Source organism: Urocitellus parryii, chromosome 10, assembly GCF_045843805.1.
Source record: "Urocitellus parryii isolate mUroPar1 chromosome 10, mUroPar1.hap1, whole genome shotgun sequence".
Classification (NCBI taxonomy): Eukaryota; Metazoa; Chordata; class Mammalia; order Rodentia; family Sciuridae; genus Urocitellus; species Urocitellus parryii.
In genome coordinates this window covers 17,880,170-17,905,871 of record NC_135540.1, presented here as the reverse complement: position 1 = coordinate 17,905,871, position 25,702 = coordinate 17,880,170, and the positions used below count along the sequence as shown (strand labels likewise).

The window sequence follows — 25,702 nt, the reverse complement described above, 5'->3', positions numbered from 1 at the left end:
TTCTGATACCCTTCAAGGGAGCTTGTGAAGCAAAGCCTGATCTGAAGCTTATGCAGCACTCTGTGCCATGGCAAGTGTGGCTGTTCAGGATTCTGAAAAGCCAAATTGCTGCTTCAAAGAAAAGGACTTATTTAATTGAAAATAACAATATGTTTGCTAAGTGATCCTAAATTTATAGTAATACTAAATTTGGCAGAGAGAACAATGTCTGGAAATAATCCAAGACAGGAGCTGGCTGGGTTGTGGGATTTCAGACAGCCCCTGTGCTGCTCACGTCTGGGTTTCCTCATCTGAGCTGCAGATGAGGCTGAATTCTCTTCATTTGCTTCATTGTTACCACAGATGCATTGTTGGAAAGAACAGTTAAAATCTGAGACTTTCAAGGAAAAACTTAAGTGAATAAATCACCACTATTTCTCTGGAAGGTAATTTGGATAATATGACTTTACAATAAAATGTTTTCAATTTCACACTGCAATTACGATGATTCTGGTTTTGAATATGCACAATATAGGAAAAGAGAGAGATCAAAAGAAAAAAAAATCAACAGGAAGATTAGGACTTAAAAGTCAAAATGTTGAAGTCAATAAGCAAACTGCAGGGAAAACAACCTTCTCTTTTGCTTTTAAAAATAACTGTGGAAAGACATTATAGTTGGAGGATTTATTTTCTGTTCATGAGGAATTACACATCTCCACTATAAACTGAGATGATACTTTAAACAGCACATATAGTGTCATCTCAGACAGGAAACATCAACTCCAAGGAAGACCCTCTGTGCTCAAGTTAAACACCAAGTGATCTCCAGGATATTTTTTTAAAGTTCTTTGTTTCTCTAGATATTTAATATCCGTGGTCCTCGAAAGCAGCAAGTGGTAGACAATAAAGTCATCTATAAATAAATTGCAGAAAACTATAAACACTATGTATCTATTTCATAGCTACTCACTTTTTGGAATATTATTGTTACTGGTTTTTTTTCTTTCATTTTTCTTTTTTTAGAAATATACAAATGAGATTTCATGTCACGGAAGGAAAAAAAAGTTACACGATTGAGATAAATTTTGTAATTACAAAATCTTTATTAAGTGGGCTTTGCCTGAAAGATTCCAATGTCCTGCTAGGGGGTTTGCATTTACAAACTGGCATTGCAGTGACTCTATCAAGAGAGAAGGTCTACCCCAGCACAGATGGAAGAGGATTGCTGTAGGATGGATTGATTGGCCATTGTTTGGAATTGGTGTGTTTGTTAGGAGTGGGAGAACCTAAAAACCCAGAGGTAGCAGGGAAATCTTCTGTGCAGCACACTAGGAGATGGTGGGGCTGTTGACTGCTGTTAACTGCACCGGCCCATGCAACTTGGAGCAGTTAATGGAATATTGGTGAGTGGGAAAGAGATAATGAGGCAAAGCAGGGGACAGATGTCAAAACCTGAGGACATTTGTGTGTTTTATCAGCTTGTCCTTGCCATGGGAGCTCTCAGCAAGTTTTTAGCTGAGCATTGACATGATCATATTTGCATTTTGAGGGACAGCATGCAGAGAACTGAAGGGCAAACAATTAGACAATTCTTGTAATGATAGTGAGAGGGAATGGCTTACCATGATGTTTTAAGGAAACATTTAACAAAACATAAATCCACTGGATAAAGACTTGAAACTGAGTAGGGCTAAAAGACACTTAACTTCCTGGTTTACATCACTGGGTAATTGCAGAGGCAGCTGGGAAAAGGAATATGGGAAATAAATCATTTGTTTCAATTGCTCTCAATTGTCTATATTCAATATAAAAGATTTTGGAAATTAAATCATATTTTCAAGTGTACTTTTTTGGCATTAAAAAAACTTTTAAATTTTATAACTACAGGGATTCTCATAAATTGTGGATTCCCTTATTAATTTTATTGAAAACAGTGAGGATTGAAGATCAAATCAACCTTAAATGTAATAACAATGACGAAGCTAGAAAATAGACTTCTGTCCTCAGTCTCACATTCTGCCTCATGCAGTCAGTAGATGGTCAACACACAGTATATCCTTAAAAAATGAATAATTTGTTAACATATGGATGTTCCTTTAAGGTATTGATTTTGCTACACACAAGATACAAATAAACATACAGATACAACATACATTTAACTTCTCCCAGGCTTCTATTAGAATATAATCTTAAAAGTAAATTATCTTTGCTATTAAAAACTTGTACTCAGATTTTGTTACTGTTTTAGTCTGCCTAAAATTTTTCTCTATAGTAGTTAGTGAAAATATTTCTAAACTTTAGCCTTATGAATTTTCTATCTATATCATTCCAAAATATACCCCATATCATAAAAAAATAAAATAAAAGGCTGAGGAAGGACACGGTGGTACAGCACTCCCTGATTAAATGCCCAGGGTCACTAAAAAAAAAAAAAAAAAAAAAAAAGAAGAAGGAGAAGGAGAAGAAAACGGGAAGGAAGGAAGGAAGGAAGGAAGGGAGGGAGGGAAAGATATTCAAAGATTACTATCCCCAGTAGTAAAATGTCAGAAACATCTTGAATGAATTAATTTTTAAAAAAAAAAATCTTTTTCATCTCCAGAGTAGAACATCATATAATAATCTCCATTAGTATGTAGTTTATGAGGGATGTAGAGACATATATGAAAATATATGCAGAAAATAAAACTTGAAATTATATATATTCTGAAGATAGAAGTCTAAGCATGTTGATGAAAACATTAGAAAAATTAATAGGTTTACTGAGAATGCTATAGAGAAATACAGAAGTATATTTCTTTTAGAATAGTTTTGTTTTCTCTCTCTTACTCTTTCATTGTAGCATAAGAGAAATATCTTTATGAAACGCTTTTGCAACTTCTGTTCCTAGTAAATATGGAAACTAGGCATCATAGAAAAAAATTCTCCAACTACAAAGTTCCTAGAAAATTTGGGCGAAATGTGACATTCTTTTAAATTCCTCATAGGAATGTTAAGAACTGAAGCACAGAGTGGTTTGTGAGCAAGCCCTGAACTGTGGCTACTCTCAGGATATCAACATCAGGAACATAAGGCTTTAGGTTTGCAAGGTCTGGTGGAAGAAGACTCAGACATCCTACCCAGCCCTGGTGTGGCGTTTGTGGGCAAGTCAGCTTTTCCTTACTGTGACTAAAATACCTTTCAAGAACACCTTAGAAGAGAAATGTTTATTTTGGCTCAGGGTTCCAGTCCACTGTGAGCCAACTCCGTTGCTTTGGGCCTGAGGTGAAGCAGGACATCATGGTAGAAGAAAGTAATTCAGGTCATGGCAACTGAGAGACAGAGACTGATCAAAGAGCTAGGGATAAAATATCATTCCAAACGGCGTACCCAGAGTGACCTATTTCCTTCAGCCATGCTCTATCTGCCTACAGTAGCCACTCAGTATCCCATTTAGATTATTAACCCAATGAGGTTACAGCTCTCATAATCTAATCATTGCCACATGAGCGTTTGGGGGGATATCTCATATCCAAATCATAACAAAGCATCATCTTACATATGTATCTACTGACTATTTTGCTGTTACTTCTGGTCTTTGGTTTCCTCAATTAATTGACGAAAGAGCAATCATTAAACATTGGTTGAAAGCAATTTCCTATGAGACAGTGCTGACATTCCTTCTTTAGCTTATCCATGTTATAAATCGTATATCTTCTCTAATGAGTTAGACATGAGAACTTCGGTTATACTTTATTTTGATACTTATAAGCCAGACCCACCACGGTGTTGTTAAAGTTGTTGCCCATGTTTGTTACAGCTTTATAAGTTTCTCAAATTTGAAGTGGGTCAATATATAATAGTTCAAGAGTCAGTAAAACATAATTAGGATTCATACTATATAATAATAAAGATGTGTGAGTTTGAAGGCCAGCTCTATCATTTATACTAGTTATGTGATCCAAGGCAAATTACTCAGCCCACCCAGGCTTCAAATTCTTATAATAGAATAATATTTCTTTCTCATGGTGTCAAGATTAAATAATATAATTCCTGAAAAGCATTTAGAATAATGTTAGATCTATAATATAGATCCAATAATTATTAAACATTAAAATAATTGAGAAATAAGGGGATTTGGATTGTCCACATAAATTATGTAGAATACATGATTGGCTTTATTAGTGACCCTATTTAAAAATACAATCAGATTTAACATGGGAAAAAATGAAGTGGCTCATTAATACGCCTTCTGTTTTTCTTGCATTCTTATCCCTGTATCATGATCATCTGTTCTATAATATCCGATGCTAGAAACATTTGCTTTTTTAAGAAGAAACTGTATAATTTGCATATAATAAAAATATGACCTATGGTAAGTGTACAAGTCAATGATTTTCAGTGAATTTTACACAGTTGTACAGTTGTCATCACAACCCAATTTTAATACATATCCATTATCCTCAAAAGGACTCTGGTTCCTGCTTGTAGACAGGGGCATTCACATACACAGCACACCAGGGAATGGTTCCTATTCTTGCACCTCACTCTATCTCTTGGTGACACATGACTAGTTAAGGTCCAGGAGGAAGTAGAGAAGGGGACCTGGTTTGGGTTATTATTCCGTCAACTTTGGCAAAAAAAAAAAAAAAGAGTGTGAAAATGGCAGAAGCCAAATCACATAGAAATAGAACCAAAACCTTGGAAGTTGGCAAAAGAAATTGGGGCCAATGAATTGACAGACAAGTGGCTAGAACCAAGGAAGGAGGTGAAAAGACATGTTAGAATTTGTTTATTTAAGAGTCATATCATAGTGCCTGGAAATTTTTATTAAAGCAAGAATTAAAGCTAAGGAAATGACGTAGATAGAAAGTAGATGTCCCAGTGGTCAACAAGTTGCAGATAAGAACTTAAATATTTAAAATGAGATAATAGGAGCCACTGTGATCATTCACAAACAAATTTCCTTAGGAGAACAAGTTGAGCAGAAATGAATATTAGGAGGTTTTCCCCACTTAATTAGCTTCACTTGTCACAGAGCTAATGAATGGCATCAAGCTTTGATCAAAATGCTCTCTGGTTTTAAAATTTCTATGAAGCCAGGATCTTTTTAAACAAGAGTAGGTTTAAAAATAAACATCCATTTAAGCATAGATCATATAATTCATTTAATTATGTAAGTGAAACCCACAGGAGATAAACAAGACAAATACTCTACCTTCTGGTTCTTTTCTCTAAGCCCCATTTCTAGCAGAAAATGGAAAGAATACGTGGGGGAAAGCAGACAGGTATGATTTTGCTTTCTCCCATTTCAGGAAAGCACATTGTTAAACCCCGTGAAGCCAGAAGGTCATGTTTAAGTGCAGTAAAGTGTGAATTTTCATTTATTATCCACACGGTTTTCTTCTCAGAACTAAGAACATGTCTGTCCCTCCCTATGGATTCAAGAAACCGTTTATTTACAAGTAGTGATTGATTTGTGAAAAAATAGGTGGAAATCGTACTGAGAATTTTCTCTGCAGATTGAGCTCTGTCTCAGAAGCTGGAACACGCTAGTAGAAAGCACTTTTTCCTACACTTGTCGACTTCCATGCTCCTCTACAACCCTGCCCCTCCTCCTTCATGTTTTCCTTCCCTTTCCTTCTTGCCTGTTCATTATCTCTAATCTACATTTTTTTAATATAATTCCACTTCCTGAAATCCTAGTTTGGCTAGTAAATGGGTTGGGAAGGAGAAGGAGTTGAAAAGTAAAAGTGAGAGTTTCAAGGTATGGACTTGTAGTCAGGGACCTGTGGAAGACCCTTTATTTCTCTTCTTGCCTGCCTCCAACCTCCATCAAATACTAACTAAGCACAAGGCAAGAATACCAGTGTCTTAGAGTTATTTACCTCCAGATAGGTAAGGGTAAGGACAAGGGTAAGGAAATCAATTTGTAGGTCATTGCAGTAATTCTGGTAGTTTAAAATGGTGGTAGCTTGCACCATGTTATTTGCAATAAGATTGGAAAAAAGTGTTTGGATTCTTGGTCTATTTTGGAGGACAGAGAAGGCTTTCCTGAAAAATCAGACAAAATGCAGGCAGGGGAGAGTGGAGTCATGGATCACATGCTGTGGTCATGTCATGAACTGTGATAGAGAAGACAGTGGACCTGGGGGTTGAGAAAAGGAGCTGATTGGAGCAGTGTGGAACTCTTTAAGTTCCAGCTGTCAAGGGAGAGCTCTTATTTTAATTGGAATCAAGGAAAAATGTCCAGGCTAGAGATGTGCATTTGGAATTATGGGCACAATTGATGCATTTAAACCACAAGATTAAATGATCTTACTTAGGTGGATATTGATGACACAATACAAACTATAGAAGTTCTTGTTTGAATTGTGCTTTGTCTAGCAATTAGAGTTTATGAATATGAATGTGAATTCACTATGTGCTTTATCTTTCTTTTACATCTCCAAAAAACTATATGGGTAGTTACAGCTTACATACACAGGAGTATGTATATGTGTATGTGTTCTACTTACAGTGATGCTAAATATATTAATGTGTTTAGGTAAATATATAAATTTTAAATGAATACTTTAATTCACTGTTTAATCAATAGAAAAATGATATTAAACCTATTTCAATTTTCATTATCTATGACTTGCTATATCATGTATAATGTATTTTGTCTGAAGAAATATTTTCTCCTCCTTCTGGTTTTTATCTGATTGATAGTTGATTCAAGTGTTTGGATTCAGTGTAATTTTCATACCACTGTAAAATAGAGTTTAGTTATATTCTTTTTATCTAGATAATTAAATTATACTTGTAACTTTCCATTTAACTGTTAAAATATATGACATGTTTAAAGAGTAAGGCACTGAATATGTACATGAATTTATGTATACTTAAAATTATTTTGTGGGTGGTGATATTTTTGTCCATACCATACTATTTCATCCTGAACACCAACATTAGCTTTTATTGGGGAAAATGAATCTTTCAGCCTCACTGGTTAAGATGCTCATCATTAAAAGACGTTAGGCAGGGAGTCCATTGGGAGGGGAAAAGATGAAAGAGCCATGGGAAATGTCAGGAGAGGAACCCTGGCAAGGAGAAAGGAACCAAAGCAAGGTGTGCAGAACAGAAGGATGGAGTGTCCGTGTAGCTCTGTGACAAATTTCAAGAAAATTAGAGGAGCTGAATAAGGGACTTTTATCAGAATCATTACATGGCATGATCCAGAGTCATGAATCAGAACAATGGCTGCAGACATCTCTAAATTTGCCCAGTTTTCTTTTTGCATCAAAATATCCTGAGGCCTTATGACAAATGTTGCAACCTACTGTATCTCAGTGTGCCAAGGAATCTGCATTTTAAAATAAACACCCAAGCCCTGTCCTCATTCCCGAGTAAATTTTATTCCTGCTAAACTTTGAGCATTGGTGATCTAGATTATGAGAAAAGAAAATGTGAGAATGAAATCTTAGAAATATATGTTTTAAATTCACGTGGAGAGGAGAATCTAAGGGAGTTTGCAGAGTAAGAGCTAATGCAGAAAATATAATGAAAGTCCATAATATTCACAAATAAAGTAGTAGCAAACCACCTGGAGAGAAAAGAAGGAAGACAGTAGACACTAGAGGAAAAAAACAATGAACAGGAGAGAGGGTATAGAGGCCAGGAACGGTACAATGCAGAAGGAGGAGTCAAGGAAAGAGGAAGATGGAGACTTCATGGCTTGGAGCAGGGCAGGTTTTCAAGAACTAAATAGTGGGTGGCCTCTGAGTGCCCACCAGAACACACACCAGGGAGCAAACTCTAGTGGCAGAAGAACAGGCCAGCAAACAGCACTGGGTCTGTAGTCCCTCCTGCTTCCTGAGGTCAGAGCTGCAGGGGGTCCAACTTCTGGTAAGACATCAATATCTTTAGATAATTGTCACCAAAATAGCACTGGAATTTAGGAAGGACCTTGATGGGTTGACTTTTCGAGCCTGTCTCAAGGAATAGTTCACAATTTTTGTTCTACATGCCCCAGTTCCCGCCATAGAATGAATCAGGAATACATATAAGTCATACACGGGCTCTACTGCTTCCCTTCTCCTCTTCTTAAGTGCTTAATTAGCATTAAAATATATAATAACTCCTTAAGGTGTATTTTAACAGCTGACATTTAAAATCTCCAAGTAGAAAATGAAAGCCAGTCCTTAAGAGCATCCTCAGTCTAGCCGTGCATTTCTTTGCCTTCATCAGCCTGTCATCCTCATTGACTCCTTGTTGGAGCTTCTGAATAGCTGAAGCATCCAAGGACATTTCTTTTCATCACTCTGTAACAGATACATGAATAATAAATAAAATATGAGGAATATTTATTATATTTTTGCCAAAAGAATAATATTCCCTAAAGATTGTTATTCTCCGCCCCCCCAAAAAAAATTATTAGAGAAGAGAATACTTAGGTGTTAATTTTTCTTATTGATTTCTAAATTGTTACAGATGAGAAATGGAATTATGGGAATTTGAGTAATTTGCTTGGTAACTGTAGGGGAAATAGCTAGCAAATACTCAACATGGATTTCAAATTGTGGTGCAAAAGCACTTTAAGTATCAGGTATATTTGGTATTTGGAGATAGCCCAGTACAGAGGTACATGCCTGTAATCCTAGTAGCAAGGGAGGCTAAAGCAGGAGGATCCCAAGTTCAAAGCCAGCCTCAGCAACTTAGTGAGGCCCTATGCAACTTAGTGAAACCCTGTCTCAAAATAAAAAAATATAAAGGGTTGGAGATGTGGTTGAACAACCCTGGGTTCAATCCCTGGTGCAGGGGTGGGGGATGAGTTGAATGTAAGGACATGTCGGCAGGTTTGTACCAGCCATGACTTGCTCCTCCTCCCTCCTGCACTGGGTTTTGCTGCTTTATTCATTTCTCTGATGGAATGCCCCCTTTGTCTTTCCTGCTGAAACTGACCAAAGATGTCTTTGCTTTATGAATCCCTAACTCCCATGACATTCTCCATCAGGTCCTAGATGATGATTATGAATTTCAATAATCCTTCAGTTAATAATCCATATTAAATTTCTTTAAAGGTCAGATGGGAAACCATAAGGAACAAAAAAAGAGTGGTGATAAAGTAATGGAATGAAATTTTTATGCTATAAAATTCTTTTTCTATTCAATAAAATTAGCCATATGCCCACCTGGCATTAATTTCTTTTCTCCCTATTCTGAATTTTAATACTTATTTCCCTCCTCCTTGCCCAGTGCCATGGAGAAAGTAGAGGGAGTGGTTTTTGAATGCTTGCTGTAACACCAAACACTATTTTAGGTATGTCACCTGAGGGATCTCTAATTTCATCCATCTCATAGAATTGTTTGGACAATTATTCCCACTCTCCTGATGAGGAAGCTGAAGGCTGCCCAAGATTGCCACGTTAGTAAGTGGCAAACCAGGATTTAGTTTGACAATGGCTTGAATGTAAAGTCTCATGCTTTTCTCTCTGTACTCAAGTCCATTAGTAATTAATAGTAATAATAATTTTTGATTACTAATACTTTACATATAGAATCATATGGAATCTTGCTGGTGGTTGAACAAGAACTGGATGTAGTCTTAAAAAATGCATTTGTCACCTGACTTAAAAATTTCTAGGAGTAATAGAAGGGGGCCAATGGGAGGGAGAAGAGGAAGGAAAGAAGTGAATACTGGGAAATGAAATTGACCGAGTCTGTTATGTGCAGGTATGAATATGTAACAACAGATCCCACTCAGGTATAATTATAATGCATCAATTAAAAAACAAACAGAAAACTGTTAGGATATCATAAAACTCCCTTGGAATAATCCTGATCTGTTTGATAGAGGGTAATGCCACTTGGAGTTCTGTTTATCATCAGCCACCTGGTATTAAAGGCTGCAAATCCTTTCTGCTTTTGGTATAATGTGTCATTATCTTTGCTGTTGCAGTACTGGATACCAGTTTATTTACTATTCACCTGAAAACACAGCCAAAGCAAAAGAAGTTCTCAGCAACATCAATCAACTACAACCTCTGATAGCAACCCACGCCGACCTGCTGCTTAATTCTGCAAGCCAGCGTTCTCCAGACAGCTTGAAGAATTCGTTAAAGATGCTTTCAGAAAAAGTAAGATCCAAATCTTCACTATAGAGGGAAAACGAAATCCCCCCTAGCCCCATTGGTCTTGCGTTCTGCATACATTGCCTTTCATAGCATCTGGAAGTGTAAGAGACTGGGTTAAAAGTGAGCTTCAAAGTGTCGTCACGGGATCAGAATGAATTGGCCTTGTTCTCTTTTCAAATCTAATCAAGCATTATTTTTTTATTTTATTTTATTTTTGTTCTTGTTGTTGTTGTTGTTTTTCCTGGTAAGAAGTGAATCCTGTTATTGGTTGGTGGACACTGTCTCTTTTCCTTGGCATCTTTCATTTTCTTTGGCTTATGGTCTTATTAGGTGAATTAAATGAGATTTTGAAAAGTATTTTCTTCTGTTGATCACCTGATGTTTATGCATGCAAAGCCAGGCGTTTGAGTAAGTATGTCACTTCCTTTGAAAGCAGAACTTTGATGTGGGTTCACACTCCTGGCATGGGGGTAATTCCTCTGCTTCTGTTTGCTCTCTCCAATATTACCTACTGGGAACAGATTCTAAAGATTTCTGTAAGCGTTAGTTATTGTTTGAGACATACATAAGAACCTAAGGCTGGGTATTTGCTCCTGTATGTGCAGAAAGGAAGGGTGATGTGGCATGGGACAGACACTCCATATTAACTTTCATAGCTAATGAGGACAGCTGTGTGACATAAAGCCAAGGCGGAAGAAGACAAATTATGGGATGACTTTAAATGTAAAACCAGGTGTCATGGAGTCTAATACCAATGTGCTCATCCATCACCTGTGCATTCTGACATCTTATAATTTATTTTGAGACACTTATAATGAAACTGACCAACAGAAACTCTTAACATTATAATTCTAGAGTAAGTTAAAAGTATACTTCTTTTACTTCTTTCCAAAGAACAGATTCTTAGAAACCTGGATATTATGTATATCCATAATTTTACTCAGATATTTGGATGTTTAAGAATAATCACACCTTGCACTTGTGTAGCATTTTAAATTGCATTTTAAATTTTCATACATTTTCTCATAGGAAAAAACTAATACCCATTTTTATTAAAAATTAGCTGGCATCTGTGAAGAAAGGTTAAGTGACTTGCTTAATAAATTAAAAAGACAAAACTCAGAATCTCAAACCCAAGATTGAACTGTAGCATTCTTTCCATGCCATATTAGGTGCGTCCATCATGAAAAGGAAGAAAATAATGACCAAATTTTACAAGAACATACTTCATGTCAAAGCAAGGGGCTACATGACTTACGCTATCTTTAATCTTCACAATTGTGGGATGCATATTATCTTAATTTTTTGACTCCAAGAAGTTAAAAACTATTAGAAATCATAAAACTAGCATAGAATCCAGGAACTGAACAAAACCAGGGATTCAAACCCAGGACTATGTCCTTTATATAATATGTATGTTCTGAGTTTTCCTTATTTAAAATATTCAAAAGTCTTTTTATCAGACAAACTCCTTAGCAACAAATACGTATTCTAGTAGTCAACAAATATGTCTTTAGGGCCAAGGGAAAAAAAAAAAGAAAAAAAGTAAAGGATTGATGCATACGGTAAAATAATATAATTTCATTTTGGTTCATTTCTCTTTTGGATTTGTAGATGAGGTGAGGTTTTTCCGGGCTCACCTAAGCAGAAAATTTTAGCAAATAGCACATCACTGTAATGATTACAGAGCATTATTTATATTCTTCCTGTGCACTGGGCAGGGACTTGTCATCTCATACATCATTTACAACTTGCTGCAGTGATTTCGGGGGGTGGGGGGACTTTCTGCTCCTTTAATCCAGCACTGCTCCAACTTTTCCCCCTATGTTTTCTACAGGGTAGATAAGCTTTGCCTACTAATAAATCTCTCAGCCCTTGAAGCTAGGAGGATCTTTTTTAAGTTAAGTTTGCAATCCATGCATTCTTTTAAGAATTTATGCCTGGAATTTCAGAGAATGATCTAAATTAACAATTTTACATAGTTTATGAAGAATTGTAGCTCCTGACTTAGAATAAAGTGTGATCCCTGAGTTTATTATGAAAAGGAAATAGTTTTAGTGACATCCCAAGTTTAAATGTAATTTAATATTACTGGAATGTAAATTTTTAAAGTTTCATTTTTCTAAGTTTGGGGGATTTTAAAAATTGGATTAAAGAATACATTTTTTTCTTCATTCATAGTCCCCAGTGTTAAAAAGCAAATTTTATTATTTGTATTTAAGATATGCAGCATGATCCTAAGGGACACATTTAGATAGTAAAAAGGTTACCAGGATGAAGGAAATTAGCACATTCATCATCTTACACAGATTTTGTGGGTTTTTTGTTGTCAGGTGGCTGGGCACGGTGGCACACGCCCATAATCCCAGTGGCTGGGAGGCTGAGATAGGAGGATTGTGGCTTCAGAACTAGCCTCAACAATGGTGAGGTGCTAAGCAACTCAGTGAGACCCTGTCTCTAAATAAAATACAAAATAAGGTTGGGGATGTGGCTCAGTGGTCGAGTGCCCCTGAGTTCAATCCTTGATACCCTCCCCCACCAAAAGAGAAAAGAAAAGAAAAAAAAAAGAGATGGCAGGGGAACTTGCTAACATATTCAGGAAATCTCTAAGTAGACAATACTTTTATATCCTAAAGTAATTCATAGCATCTCTGCTGCTATGAGTTAGAGAACCAAAGCATAGGTCTAAGGTTACAAACAAAATTCTGTCCTTATGAACATTCACTGGTAGAAAGAAAGAAACACACACAATTTATAAAAATTAAAAGTATTTCCTGAATTCATACTGTAAACCAGGCACTATGTCGGACACCAGGGGCACTGGCAGAATAAAAATAAAAAAGACTCTGGACCACTCTTCACAAGAAATTCACAATAAGAGTTGTGGTGATAATAACAATGACTGTGACAGGTAGCAGTTAGCTGAGGCTTAACTCTGCTGCAAGGTATTCAGTTTTCACAATTCCATGAAGAAGATACTACTGTTTTCAACACTGTTTCCTCCTAATCTTTTTTCTTTTTTATGAATCATGCTTTTATTTATTTTTAATTTTTTTTTAATTTTAATTAGTTTTGTATTCTCATTTTACTCTGTTAAGAAAACTAAGGCAGAGAACCATTAAATAATGTGCTTACAGTTATAGGAGTTGGTTTTCTGACTCCAGATTCTGTGAGCTTAACCATTGTCCTGTCTTTGAATGTCCCAGGAGTTTATGATGGATACTTGTACATAGAACCACGTACATGAGTTGTATGGTAAAGAACATAAGTGTGATTTCACAATAATAAATATTTTCTGTAATAGTTTCATGTTCTCATGTACTAGCATACCTCTTGATGGAGAATTGTATTTATTTGTTGCATGTTAGTTCTTGCAAATATTAAATAATTTCATAAGTTTCTAACATTAAGCAAGCTTTCTCTGAATAATTACAAATGAAAAGACAAAGGATAAGGCAAAATTTTAATATGAAATATTAAAGTTTACTATTAGAGTGGGATAAAAATTCATTTTTCTTTTGCTCAAATTAAATTTGTGCTATTTCATGAAAATACATCCAAGAAAAAATGTAAATAAATTCAAGCTGAAAAGAATTGAAAAATGAATGTAGGGTAATATGTGTTATTTCTTATGGTTTAGAAATATGTGTGACATTAACTTTCAAATGCCTACTGCTTTTTCCTTTCTATAGAGAGTTATAGGCCTTATTTAGAAAGTCATTATTGTCCTGCTCACTAAAAAGCATCAGTGATCACTTAATTGTGTATGGTATTGTACTCAGTGCTATATGATAAATACTACATACACATGGTCCTTAACTTTTATAACCCAAGACTTTAAGAATGGTAGTGTTTCCCAGTGTTACAATTGTTAAGTGGCTTAAAATGCAAATATTAGAGTCTATATTACAGTATATTTAAGGAATTCTCATTACTAATATTCTTTCATTTTCAGCACACTCTGCTAAAACACTGTGTGTATTGAAAGAAAAATGAAAAACTTTTCATTCTAGAGCTCAAATCAAGATTTTCTTAAGAATTGTTCTGTTTCTATAAGAGCAATGCCAGGGATGGTAAGAAATTGAAGACACACGTAATATAGAGGAGAATTTTAATTATGTTGATTATTTAGATACAGAATAGGAATTTCATATTGTTTATTCACTTCAACCCTTCCTAAGTCTAACTCAGCACCAAACTTTAATATAGGATTTAATGAGTAAAGATATTTGGTTTATTATCTATGGTTATAAACTATACATACTAGCGGAATAAAGGGAACTTGAGATTAACTGGTTTAAGTGAAGATTAAATTTCAGAATCAGAATTTATGCTTCTGCTTCTCATAAATCCTTCCAGGTAGTAAATATTTAATTTATGAAATAATATTATACAATTAACAAAATTTATGTTTATTAGAAAACTTCAGAATCAGAAAAAAAGATGAGAAAATAAGAAAATGTTAAGAATGAAACTTGTATATAAAATTGATGAAGTCAGAACTTCTGTCCATGATGGAGACACGGGGATCCTCCTACCTTAAAGTGTGATAAGACTGGACAAAATGGTTTTTAACCACTTGAAAATAGGAAACACAGGAAGTTAACAGACTATGTGATCCTAAATTGCTGAGCTTACATTCAAAGGCATTTTCCAGGCTGTAGCGCTTGGGAGAAGGAATATAAACAGTATGTTCTCAAATTAAGTAAATAGGGATTAGAGTTTGGGAAGTCCAAGATAGCTAGAAATAACAGAGCAGAGCATCAAGAAAAGAGGAATCTTCATATAGATAGAGACTTGTAGTCCTGTAAATGAGTGCCTTTACTTTAGTTCTTGTTCAAGTTTCACTGAGAATAAACTACCCATATTTAAAAAGGAAATACCAAACCCAAACCACTAAAACAGTTCCTAGTTGTCTCACAGGGCTGAGAATAACTTATCTTTCTGCCAGCAGAGCAAACGAGATGTTCAGGGAATCGAGTAGCATCATCACAAGAACATGGCCCTAGTAGTAGGGATAAATTAATACTAAAGATTGCTCCTAATGCATCCTAATAAGGCTTTAAAATAAAGATTGAAATAATCCCTCTGATTTTAAGTAACTTAACTTAAAACATTATTCTTTAAATAAGTATAATAAAATCTAGAAACCAAGAATGTATGATCAAAATGCCTGCCACTTATTAAACAAATACTAAACATGTGATGAAGCAGGGAAATTTTACCTGCAGCTCGACACATGGAATATAAACAGACCCAGAAACAACAGAGATGATTACATTAGCAGATAAGGACTCTAAAATAGGAATTTTGTATATTCTCCATCTATTTTGGAAATTGGAGAAACAACTGAATAGAATGAGGAGAATGATACAATGTTTTTAAAAGAATCAACTGGATGTGATGGTGCATACTGTTAATCCCAGGTACTTGGGAGATTGAGGCAGGAGAATCACAAGTTTAAGGCCAGTTTGGGTAACTCATAAAGATCCTCTCCCTAAAAATAAAAAAATAAAAGTCTGGAATGTGGCTCAGTGATAGAGCACCCCAAGGCCCAATCTTAGTACCACAAAATAAAGAATAATTCTTTATGCCAGAGTTAGTCTTTAACATTCTTGAAAATATTTAACTAGAAGAAATTAGAGACAAATTTAGAATATTTATATCACTGAGGATGTGCCAGAGGTTTCGATTCCCAGTTGGTGAATAGTAATGATACCACTCAGATAGAAAATCTAAGAAGAGGTTTAAAAAACAAACAAACAAAAAACCACTTGAGATCAGACTGGAACTCCTAAACTCAAAGGACTTTAAGTGGAAATAGCTGATAGATATAGTTCCGGAGGTGGGTAGAAATGGATTTTAGACATTTTGGCAGAAAGATAATAGTGGAAGCTTTGAAGGAATGGATTACATCACCAGTGTGTGTGGGGGGAATAGGTTTTAAGAGAGTGATTTAGGCAATTGGGGTTCACATTAAAGCATTTTGAGTGAATATGGGAGGATGAGTCAAAAAATAAAACTAAAGAAGTTCAGTTGAGAAAAAGAGATGGAGCACAAGCAGTGAGCTCCATTGAGATCTTCACAGATAGACACTATAATTTGATACAGACTGGGAATGATACAGACCCGCTTCATGTTAGGTCAAGTGCATGATGCATAGCTGCCCAGTGTCAGGTAAACTCCTGGACTGTTAAATATTCATTCCAATGACAGCATATAGCAATATATATCTATGAAACAATTAAAGCACATCGAATACAAAATAAACAGGATTCTTTCCTGCTGCAGACATTATTAAGAAAGCCATAATCACTTACTAATGTTATTAGTTGATTCTGTATTGCAGGTGGAATTGGACATTGTCTTGATTTTTTTTTTCCAAAGAGAATGAAATTCTAAATAGAACAGGACTTAGTTTAATTTGTTGAGATTTCTAGTAAAAAAGTATTCTTAAATGAACATATTCTAACTTTTCCTCTATCATTCATACTCAGAAAAGTAGGGAGTTCTCTCCACTCATCCCTAGGAGAAGTAAGTCTGAGTAGTTTAAACTTGTAGGTAATTTTGTGTTTTGCTTCAAAAAATAGTTATATGGGAATATGTGTTTAAAAAAAAACATTTCATTTTGAAGATAGCATTTATCTTTTCTTTATTTTCAAACAGGTGAACTAGATATTCCTTGGTTCTGAATTTATTATTTTTACTGTATTGATAAGCTCATACATTAAGTAAATTTTTATCATAATATTTAGAGACCTTTTCTTCTTGCTTTTAATTCAGTACAAGCTGATCCAGAAAAAGAACAATGTTGGTGCAGGCCAATGGTGTAATGAATAACATGTCTGTATATGGATCAGAAGAGGAAAAGGGATTCAGAACACTCAGGCAACTACTCAGAGACATGACCACACCTTTCCATTGACTTTACTTCTCTAGTGTCATCCAGTTGTAGGAACAACAGTATATGGATGTGTTGGGTTTAAATGACTATATTAATCTCCTCAAACTGATTTATGTTGACTATAAAACATACCAAGTTCTTCACTGGTCTACTTTTAATAAGTAGTGCTAATCTACAAAATTAAGATTCTTCAAGGTCACAGAGATATTGCAATGGATTATGTAATAAAATCTAATACAATATATAGTACCCTGGTGATTCAGAGAATTTCCAAGCAGTCTAATATATTAGTCAGTATAGGCACAAAGTGAAAAAACAGCTATTGTTGTTTTTAAGATTGTCAAGCATTGTATTCAACTATCCAAAGAAAATTCTGGATTGTATAATTGCAAGAATTTTCTGAATTATCTTCCTTCCCTTTGTTGGCAAATCAACTCAAATAAGATTTAGATAAATGAAGTGGAATCTCTGCTTGTGCATGCATGGGAAGGAAACGATTACTAGTATTGTAGAAGATTTCATTGGGTATGAATAGATATTCTGCTACATAGTAATTATAGGAATACTGTGGAGACTAGAGCTGTAGTAGCAGGAATTCAAAGAAGGCAAGCTGTTTTGTTCTAAAAATAAATCAAAAGAATTTATCGAAACAATCAACAGAGAAATAGTTTGGTTAAAGCTGAATGGGAGTAAATTCACATTTTTTACTATTAAATTCACATTGATGAATATATCCAGGCTATGTGAAAAATTATGCAAATAGTATGTCTCCCCATTTTCCTGTAAATATACTGACTGGTTTGAATACTGTCTAGCCATATTTTTCCATCAGAACTTTTTTTTTATATCTTCCACTCCCATTTGAACACTTAATTGCAAATATCTTTGGACATTTCTTGTTCCTTTCCAATATAAATGGACCTTTTATTTTATGTTTTCTTATCCAAAATATTTTTCAGTCTATTATCATCATATATCCATTCTTACATATTTCTTGTTTTCTTACCTTCTCAAAGTAGATTCAATATAGCTAATATATTAACAGAGTATTTTAAATAGCCAATAAAATTTAGCAATGGTGGGCTGGGGTTGTGGCTCTGCAGTAGAGGGCTTGCCTAACACATGTGAGGTGCTGGGTTTGATCCTCAACACCACACACAAAAAAATAAATGAATAAAGTCATTGTGCCCATCTACAACTAAAAGGAAAAAAATAAAAATAGAAAAATAGCAATGGTTATGTCAGCATTGTAGGCACATTTGAAAAATGATGGATATTCAAAACATGTAGGGATTGGAGTTAGGGAAGAAAGACAGGAACAGTTAGATAGAGCAGGTGATGAGGGGACTGGAATAAGAAAAACTACTGAATTTTTAGGCAACTTAGGAATCTATTCCATTTGTGCTAACATAAGCAATTTGTGGTAAAACAGATTACCACACTTAGTTTTTTAACTAAGAGGTCAACTTCAAGGTCCCTTCCAGCTTACAATTTTATGATCTATTGCAAAGAAGGAACTATGCAGATATAACACAGTCTTATTAGGCACTTGTTTTGCACAAGATTTAATGGAGTTTAATTGCTGACATTCACAACAAGAAGATTTAGAGATCATTTAGCAACCAGGAGTTAGACATGGCACTATTGACTGCATATTGAGAGTGCACCAAGAAATAATTACCTTGAGTTACAGCAATATTGAAGTTGGCATTATATATAAGGATGCTGCATTAAATGGTGAGAATATCAATTATTATCCAAAATAATGCTGCACATTATAGGGCCCCTTTCTAACAGATGACAAAGTATGACTCCATTAACAATGTGGGTCAATGCTTGACTTATGTCTGTACTCCTTCAACAGATTGTTAGGCCACATGCATGTTAAGTGTACTATAATACAGAGAATCAATTACTGCATCCTTCGGTGTGTTACAGGGTGAAGCTCTTAAAACATTTCATCAGGAAACTGCAAAGTACAGCTGTAAAGTTTTTTACTGTTGGGAGGGTGTCATTACTATAATACTTACTAGGTATTTACCACCAGCTTGTAAATTCTACCATGCCAGGTTTCACAGTAACCTTGTTAACATTGAGCATTACTGAAACCATTTTTTGGAGGAGACAGTTCAAGGGGTGGTAATTAGGAGTAAACGGCAAATGTTTTCATAGGGAAGACTGTTTGTTATGTCATCTCTACTACTGAGATTTGTTCATGATATTTAAAAATAGTTACTCAGTATTTTTAAGATACATCTTTCTTTCTCTCTTTAGCCTTTAACCTTGCTTAAAATAGTAAATGTACATAGTCTGATTACATTTCTTCTTAAGATGTGTTTGGAATGACTTGAAAGGTGCAGCAGGTAGATGTTGCTCAAATGATTATCCCCAGTGAAATTCATCTCCAAAGACAGGGTTTGGAGCCAAAAGAGAAGAGGCGGAGGAGACAGATGGTGTTTATAGTGCCTTTTAAACCTCAGCATTAACTTTAAAACAGGAGGACTCGAGACCTTGGCTGCATCCCAACACCAAACCATTTTCCATTGATTGGTATGAATCATTTTCTCTCCTTGGTGCCTGCTCTTTTTCTACCATCCACACCACTTAAGTACCAACAAATCTGCAATTGACCTTTCCATAGCTCTATACTGTGCTGCCTACCATGGTGTTTCTAATCCTTGTCAATTTCTTTCCAGACAGAGCTTTTTGTACATGCTTTCAAGGATCAGCTGGTGAGGAGTGCGCTTTTAGCACTCTATACTGCAAGGCCAGGAGGAATCCTTACGAAACCACCCTCTCCTAGGAGCAAAGCAGAGGAGAGCTGTCCCGAGGACCAACCCCCACGGATGAAAAGGCAGGACTCCATACCGCATCATTCAGACTATGACGAGGAAGAGTGGGTAAGTCTTTGCACATCCCTTGCCTCTCACTGTTCAAACCTGAGAAATAAAGGACACATGATAAGAGAGCTCTGTTTTTCATAAAAAAATATATTAAGGAACAGTCATGATGCATATTGTGGAACAACAAGTCACACTTTGCCTTAGGGGCAAGTTATATTTGGAAGTTATATTACTGATCAAATTAATGTGATATAGGAGTACATTGGTTAGCAAATAAATCATATTTATAATCAAGACTATGCCATCAAAGCAAAGATATCATAATTACAAGATCCTATGCTACTTTTCTCCTTTATTGCAAGGATATATAAAAATATTGGAATTGTTTTTCAGAAGAAGTGTCAAAAATCATCCACGTTACCATGACTGGGATGCAACAAGTATTTCCATGTTGCAACCCCGTGTTTCACTTCTGGGCATACTTTTTTTTTTTTTTTTTTTTTTTTTTTATTGGTCGTTCATAACATTACATAGTTCTTAATACATCATATTACACGGTTTGATTCACGTGGATTATGAACTCCCCCTTTTACCCCGTATACAAATTGCTGTATCACATCAGTTTCCCTTCCATTGATTGACATATTGCCTTTCTAGTGTCTGATGTATTCTGATGTCTGTCCTATTCTCTACTATCCCCCCTCCCCTCCCCTCCCCTCCCCTCCCCTCCCCTTTTCTCTCTCTACCCCTTCTACTGTAAATCATTTCTTCCATTTGTATTATCTTGTCTTACCCCTCCTTTCCTCTTGTATGACATTTAGTATATCCCTGAGGATCGCCTTCCATTTCCATGCAATTTCCCTTCTCACTCCCTTTCCCTCCCACCTCTCATCCCTGTTTAATGTATATCTTCTTCTCAAGCTCTTCGTCCCTACCCTGTCCTTGTTTACTCCCCTTATATCAAAGGAGTCATTTGGTATTTGTTTTTTAAAGATTGACTAGCTTCACTTAGCATAATCTGCTCTAATGCCATCCATTTCCCTCCAAATTCTATGATTTTGTCATTTTTTAATGCAGAATAATACTCCATAGTATATAAATGCCACATTTTTTTTATCCATTCATCTATTGAAGGGCATCTAGGCTGGTTCCACAGTCTTGCTATCGTGAATTGAGCTGCTATGAACATCGATGTAGCAGTGTCCCTGTAGCATGCTCTTGTTAGGGCTTTAGGGAATAGACCGAGAAGGGGAATAGCTGGGTCGAATGGTGGTTCCATTCCCAGCTTTCCGAGAAATCTCCATACTGCTTTCCAAATTGGCTGCACCAATTTGCAGTCCCACCAGCAATGAACAAGAGTGCCCTTTTCCCCGCATCCTCTCCAGCACTTATTGTTGTTTGACTTCCTAATGGCTGCCAGTCTTACTGGAGTGAGGTGGTATCTTAGGGTAGTTTTGATTTGCATTTCTCTGACTGCTAGCGATGGTGAGCATTTTTTCATGTACGTGTTGATTGATTGTATGTCCTCCTCTGAGAAGTGTCTGTTCAGGTCCTTGGCCCATTTATTGATTGGGTTATTTGTTATCTTATTGTCTAATTTTTTGAGTTCTTTGTATATTCTGGTTATTAGGGCTCTATCTGAAGTGTGTGGAGTAAAGATTTGTTCCCAGGATGTAGGCTCCCTGTTTATCTCTCTTATTGTTTCTTTTGCTGAGAAAAAACTTTTTAGTTTGAGTAAGTCCCATTTGTTGATTCTATTTGTTAACTCTAGCGCTATGGGTGTCCTATTGAGGAATTTGGAGCCCGATCCCACAGCGTGTAGATCATAACCAACTTTTTCTTCTATCAGATGCCATGTCTCTGATTTAATATCAAGCTCCTTGATCCATTTTGAGTTAACTTTTGTGCACGGCGAGAGATAGGGATTCAGATTCATTTTGGTGCAAATGGATTTCCAGTTTTCCCAGCACCATTTGTTGAAGATGCTATCCTTCCTCCATTGCATGCTTTTAGCCCCTTTATCAAAAATAAGATAGTTGTAGTTTTGTGGATTGGTTACTGTGTCCTCTATTCTGTACCATTGGTCCACCCGCCTGTTTTGGTACCAGTACCATGCTGTTTTTGTTACTATTGCTCTGTAGTATAGTTTGAAGTCTGGTATCGCTATACCGCCTGATTCACACTTCCTGCTTAGTATTGTTTTTGCTATTCTGGGTCTTTTATTATTCCATATGAATTTCATGATTCTTTTATCGATTTCTATAAGATATGCTGTTGGGATTTTGATTGGCATTGCATTGAACTTATATAGGACTTTTGGTAATATCGCCATTTTGATGATGTTAGTTCTGCCTATCCATGAGCAGGGTATATTTTTCCATCTTCTAAGGTCTTCTTCTATGTCTTTCTTTAGGGTTCTGTAATTTTCATTGTATAAATCTTTCACCTCTTTTGTTAGGTTGATTCCCAAGTATTTTATTTTTTGGGGGGATATTGTGAATGGAGTAGTTGTCCTCATTTCCATTTCAGAGGATTTGTCGCTCATATACAGGAATGCCTTTGATTTATGCGTGTTGATCTTATATCCTGCCACTTTGCTGAATTCATTTATTAGCTCTAATAGCTTCTTTGTGGACCCTTTTGGGTCTGCTAGGTATAGAATCATATCATCTGCAAATAGTGATAATTTAAGTTCTTCTTTTCCTATTTTTATGCCTTTAATTTCTTTCGTCTGCCTAATTGCTCTGGCCAGTGTTTCGAGGACTATGTTGAACAGAAGTGGCGAGAGAGGGCATCCCTGTCTTGTACCAGATCTTAGAGGGAATGCCTTCAATTTTTCTCCATTCAGAATGATGCTGGCCTGTGGCTTATCATAGATTGCTTTTACAATGTTGAGGTATGATCCAGTTATCCCTAATTTTTCTAGCGTTTTGAACATAAAGGGATGCTGTACTTTGTCGAAAGCTTTTTCTGCATCTATCGAGATGATCATATGGTTCTTGTTTTTAAGTCTATTGATGTGGTGGATAACATTTATTGATTTCCGTATATTGAACCAACCTTGCATACCAGGGATGAATCCTACTTGATCATGGTGTATAATTTTTTTGATATGTATTTGAATCCGATTCGCCAGAATTTTATTGAGGATTTTTGCATCAAGGTTCATTAGAGATATTGGTCTGTAGTTTTCTTTCTTTGAAGTGTCTTTGTCTGGTTTCGGAATCAGGGTGATGTTGGCCTCGTAGAATGAATTTGGAAGTTCTCCCTCTTTTTCTATTTCCTGAAATAGCTTGAAAAGTATTGGTGTTAGTTCCTCTTTAAAGGTTTTGTAAAACTCTGCTGTATACCCATCCGGTCCTGGGCTTTTCTTAGTTGGTAGTCTTTTGATGGTTTCTTCTATTTCCTCTATTGTTATTGGTCTGTTTAGGTTGTCTATATCCTCCTGGCTCAATCTGGGCAGATCATAAGACTCAAGGAATTTATCTATGCCTTCACTATCTTCTATTTTATTGGAGTATAAGGATTCAAAGTACTTTCTTATTATCTTCTGTATTTCTGAAGTGTCTGTTGTGATATTGCCTTTTTCATCCCGTATGCTAGTAATTTGGGTTCTCTCTCTTCTTCTCTTCGTTAGCATGGCTAAGGGTCTGTCAATTTTATTTATTTTTTCAAAGAACCAGCTTTTAGTTTTGTCAATTTTTTCAATTGTTTCTTTTGTTTCAATTTCATTAATTTCAGCTCTGATTTTAATTATTTCTTGCCTTCTACTTCTTTTGCTGTTGTTTTGCTCTTCTTTTTACTTTTAAAAAATATATTCATATTTAAGTGATAGTGGACATAAAGATCTTTTAGACCCTTCTTGCTCGTGATTTTATGATTGAAAAGAAGATGTTGCTACAGGTACTCTAAAATTCATATGCTCCAGATAAGCATTTGAAAAAAAAAAGATATGTAATAAAGGTGAATAAGTAAAAGAAGCAACGTAGTGAGAAGAACTCCAGTAGAGTAGAATAGGACAGGAGGGACATGAAAAGGCAGGTGGCAGGAGAGAGGTATGTTATTATGGAGTCAAAGCATATTAATTTTCCAAATCCTTCCAAAGTTGTATGCATAGTTGTGTACACACACACACACACACACACACACACACAAAGAGAAACCCTGTATCATATGTTTAACAATGAGAAAAAAAACTGGGCCAGCCATATTAGATGTGAAGCTATTGCCAGTCTAGAATTTAAGTGTTTAGGGAATGAACTATTTGAGCAGCCATGATCTCCCCAAAAAACGTGCTATCTGAGGGACCACAAGGTGATGCCTGCTCTTTCTCTGTAAAAAATTTCAATCACAGGAAACACAGAGCTTGGCTTCAAGAGGTAAATAAATGCTGAATAAGTGTTGTTGCTGATTAAGATGGCGTTTCTCCTGCTGAAGCATTTTCAAAAGAGCAAATCTAATATTTCCTCTTTTATCTGCACTTTCTTCAATTTATTCACAGCTCCAAGGCGCGCATACCTCTTAACCTCTCTGAAGTTCAATTTTCTCAACTATGAAATGAAAATAGCACCTGTTCTGCTTACCTCTCAGGATGGTCGTGAAATAAATGGTTTACCTGTGCAATGATGCTGTATTAACTGGATAGGTCCAGGAAAATGCATTGTGTTCCTTCAACGTTATTATTATGTGATTTTTTTAAAAAGAAATGTGAATTATATAATCCTATTAGGAGAACCAAATCTGTCCTTTGAGAGAAGTGGGGAGATTGGGTACAGATCATAAAATGTGGATTGTGAATTTTAAACAGTTTGGGTAAATAGGGGAAACAAGTTATATCTCATTTAATTAAATAGAGCATGTTAACCTTTTGAAATAAAAATTACCATTTTGTGTTAAATCAAGTGAGGATTTGGAAATTGGGTAGGTTTTGTTTTTTCATTTTACCCTCCTTGTGATATGCAATCCCTCTCCCACATCCCAACTTCTTCCTTCTGCTCAAAATTGTTCCTCTTCTTCTTCTTCTTCTCTCCTTGTTTTCTTTTCTTTGGATAATTTTTGAGAATGTGAGTCTCCTAGGTATTTCAAATGGGAAGGTAAGTAATTCTGTGAGTAGAAGTTAATAATTCAAGAAAATACATATATAAATAAATACATAAATATGCAACAGTGAAGCCCCCGCGCTATTGGTTGCAATTATAGTGCATCAATAAAAGGTCATCTTAAATCGAAATAAAAAAAGGAAAGGGGATGAAGTGTACTTTTAGCAGGGGATTGCAATAGTTGCCTCATGGAGAGGTGGTTGGTGTGTCTGCATGTGATTATTACTTATTTCATTTTTAAATTGCTTTAGGCTTTTAGGAGTCAGAGAAGTGATTACTAACGGAGCAGGATACTTACAAGAGAAGGAAGAGACTCAGTTCTTGGAGTCCTAGGCAAAAGTGCTCTTTTCTGCTGAGGCTACAGGGACCATGTGAAGAAGGACTCCAGTGAGGGGGGGTGGGTGGCTTTTATTCTGTCCACAGAAAGGACTCATGTGCTAAGAGAAGGTGATGAGAAGAACGGAAAGTGGAGAGTGGGGAGTTTCAAGTGTGCACCAAAGAAATGGGAGCTTGAGCTTATTAGCAACATTTGGAAAACTTGGGAAGAATCTCAGTGCTTGTCAAGAGTGAGCCTGGTCTACCTGGTAGTTGTTCCCTTCTCCCCTTCTCTTGGGAATGCTTGAGTATTTTTTTTTCCTAGAGCTGGTACTAGGAAAAAAAAAATCTTCCAGAGGAAAAAGTCTTCCTATTTTTTTTTTTTTTTTTTTTTTTTTGCAGTTAATGACTGACTGACCAGTTTCTCTTGATTTCCTTCAAAGGCAAAATGACTATAGAGGGATAATG

At 35.8% G+C, this 25,702-nt stretch overlaps 1 protein-coding gene across 2 annotated transcripts in view; it reads left to right on the top strand.

The window, feature by feature from the left end:
* Positions 1 to 25,702, top strand: part of Inpp4b (inositol polyphosphate-4-phosphatase type II B) — a 756,225-nt gene that overhangs the window by 614,629 nt on the left and 115,894 nt on the right. For both annotated transcript variants that reach the window (XM_026386173.2, XM_026386174.2), the window contains 2 exons: positions 9,899 to 10,076; positions 19,674 to 19,877. In XM_026386173.2, coding sequence (XP_026241958.1) covers positions 9,899 to 10,076; positions 19,674 to 19,877 — 382 coding nt within the window. The remainder of the gene's footprint in view (positions 1 to 9,898; positions 10,077 to 19,673; positions 19,878 to 25,702) is intronic.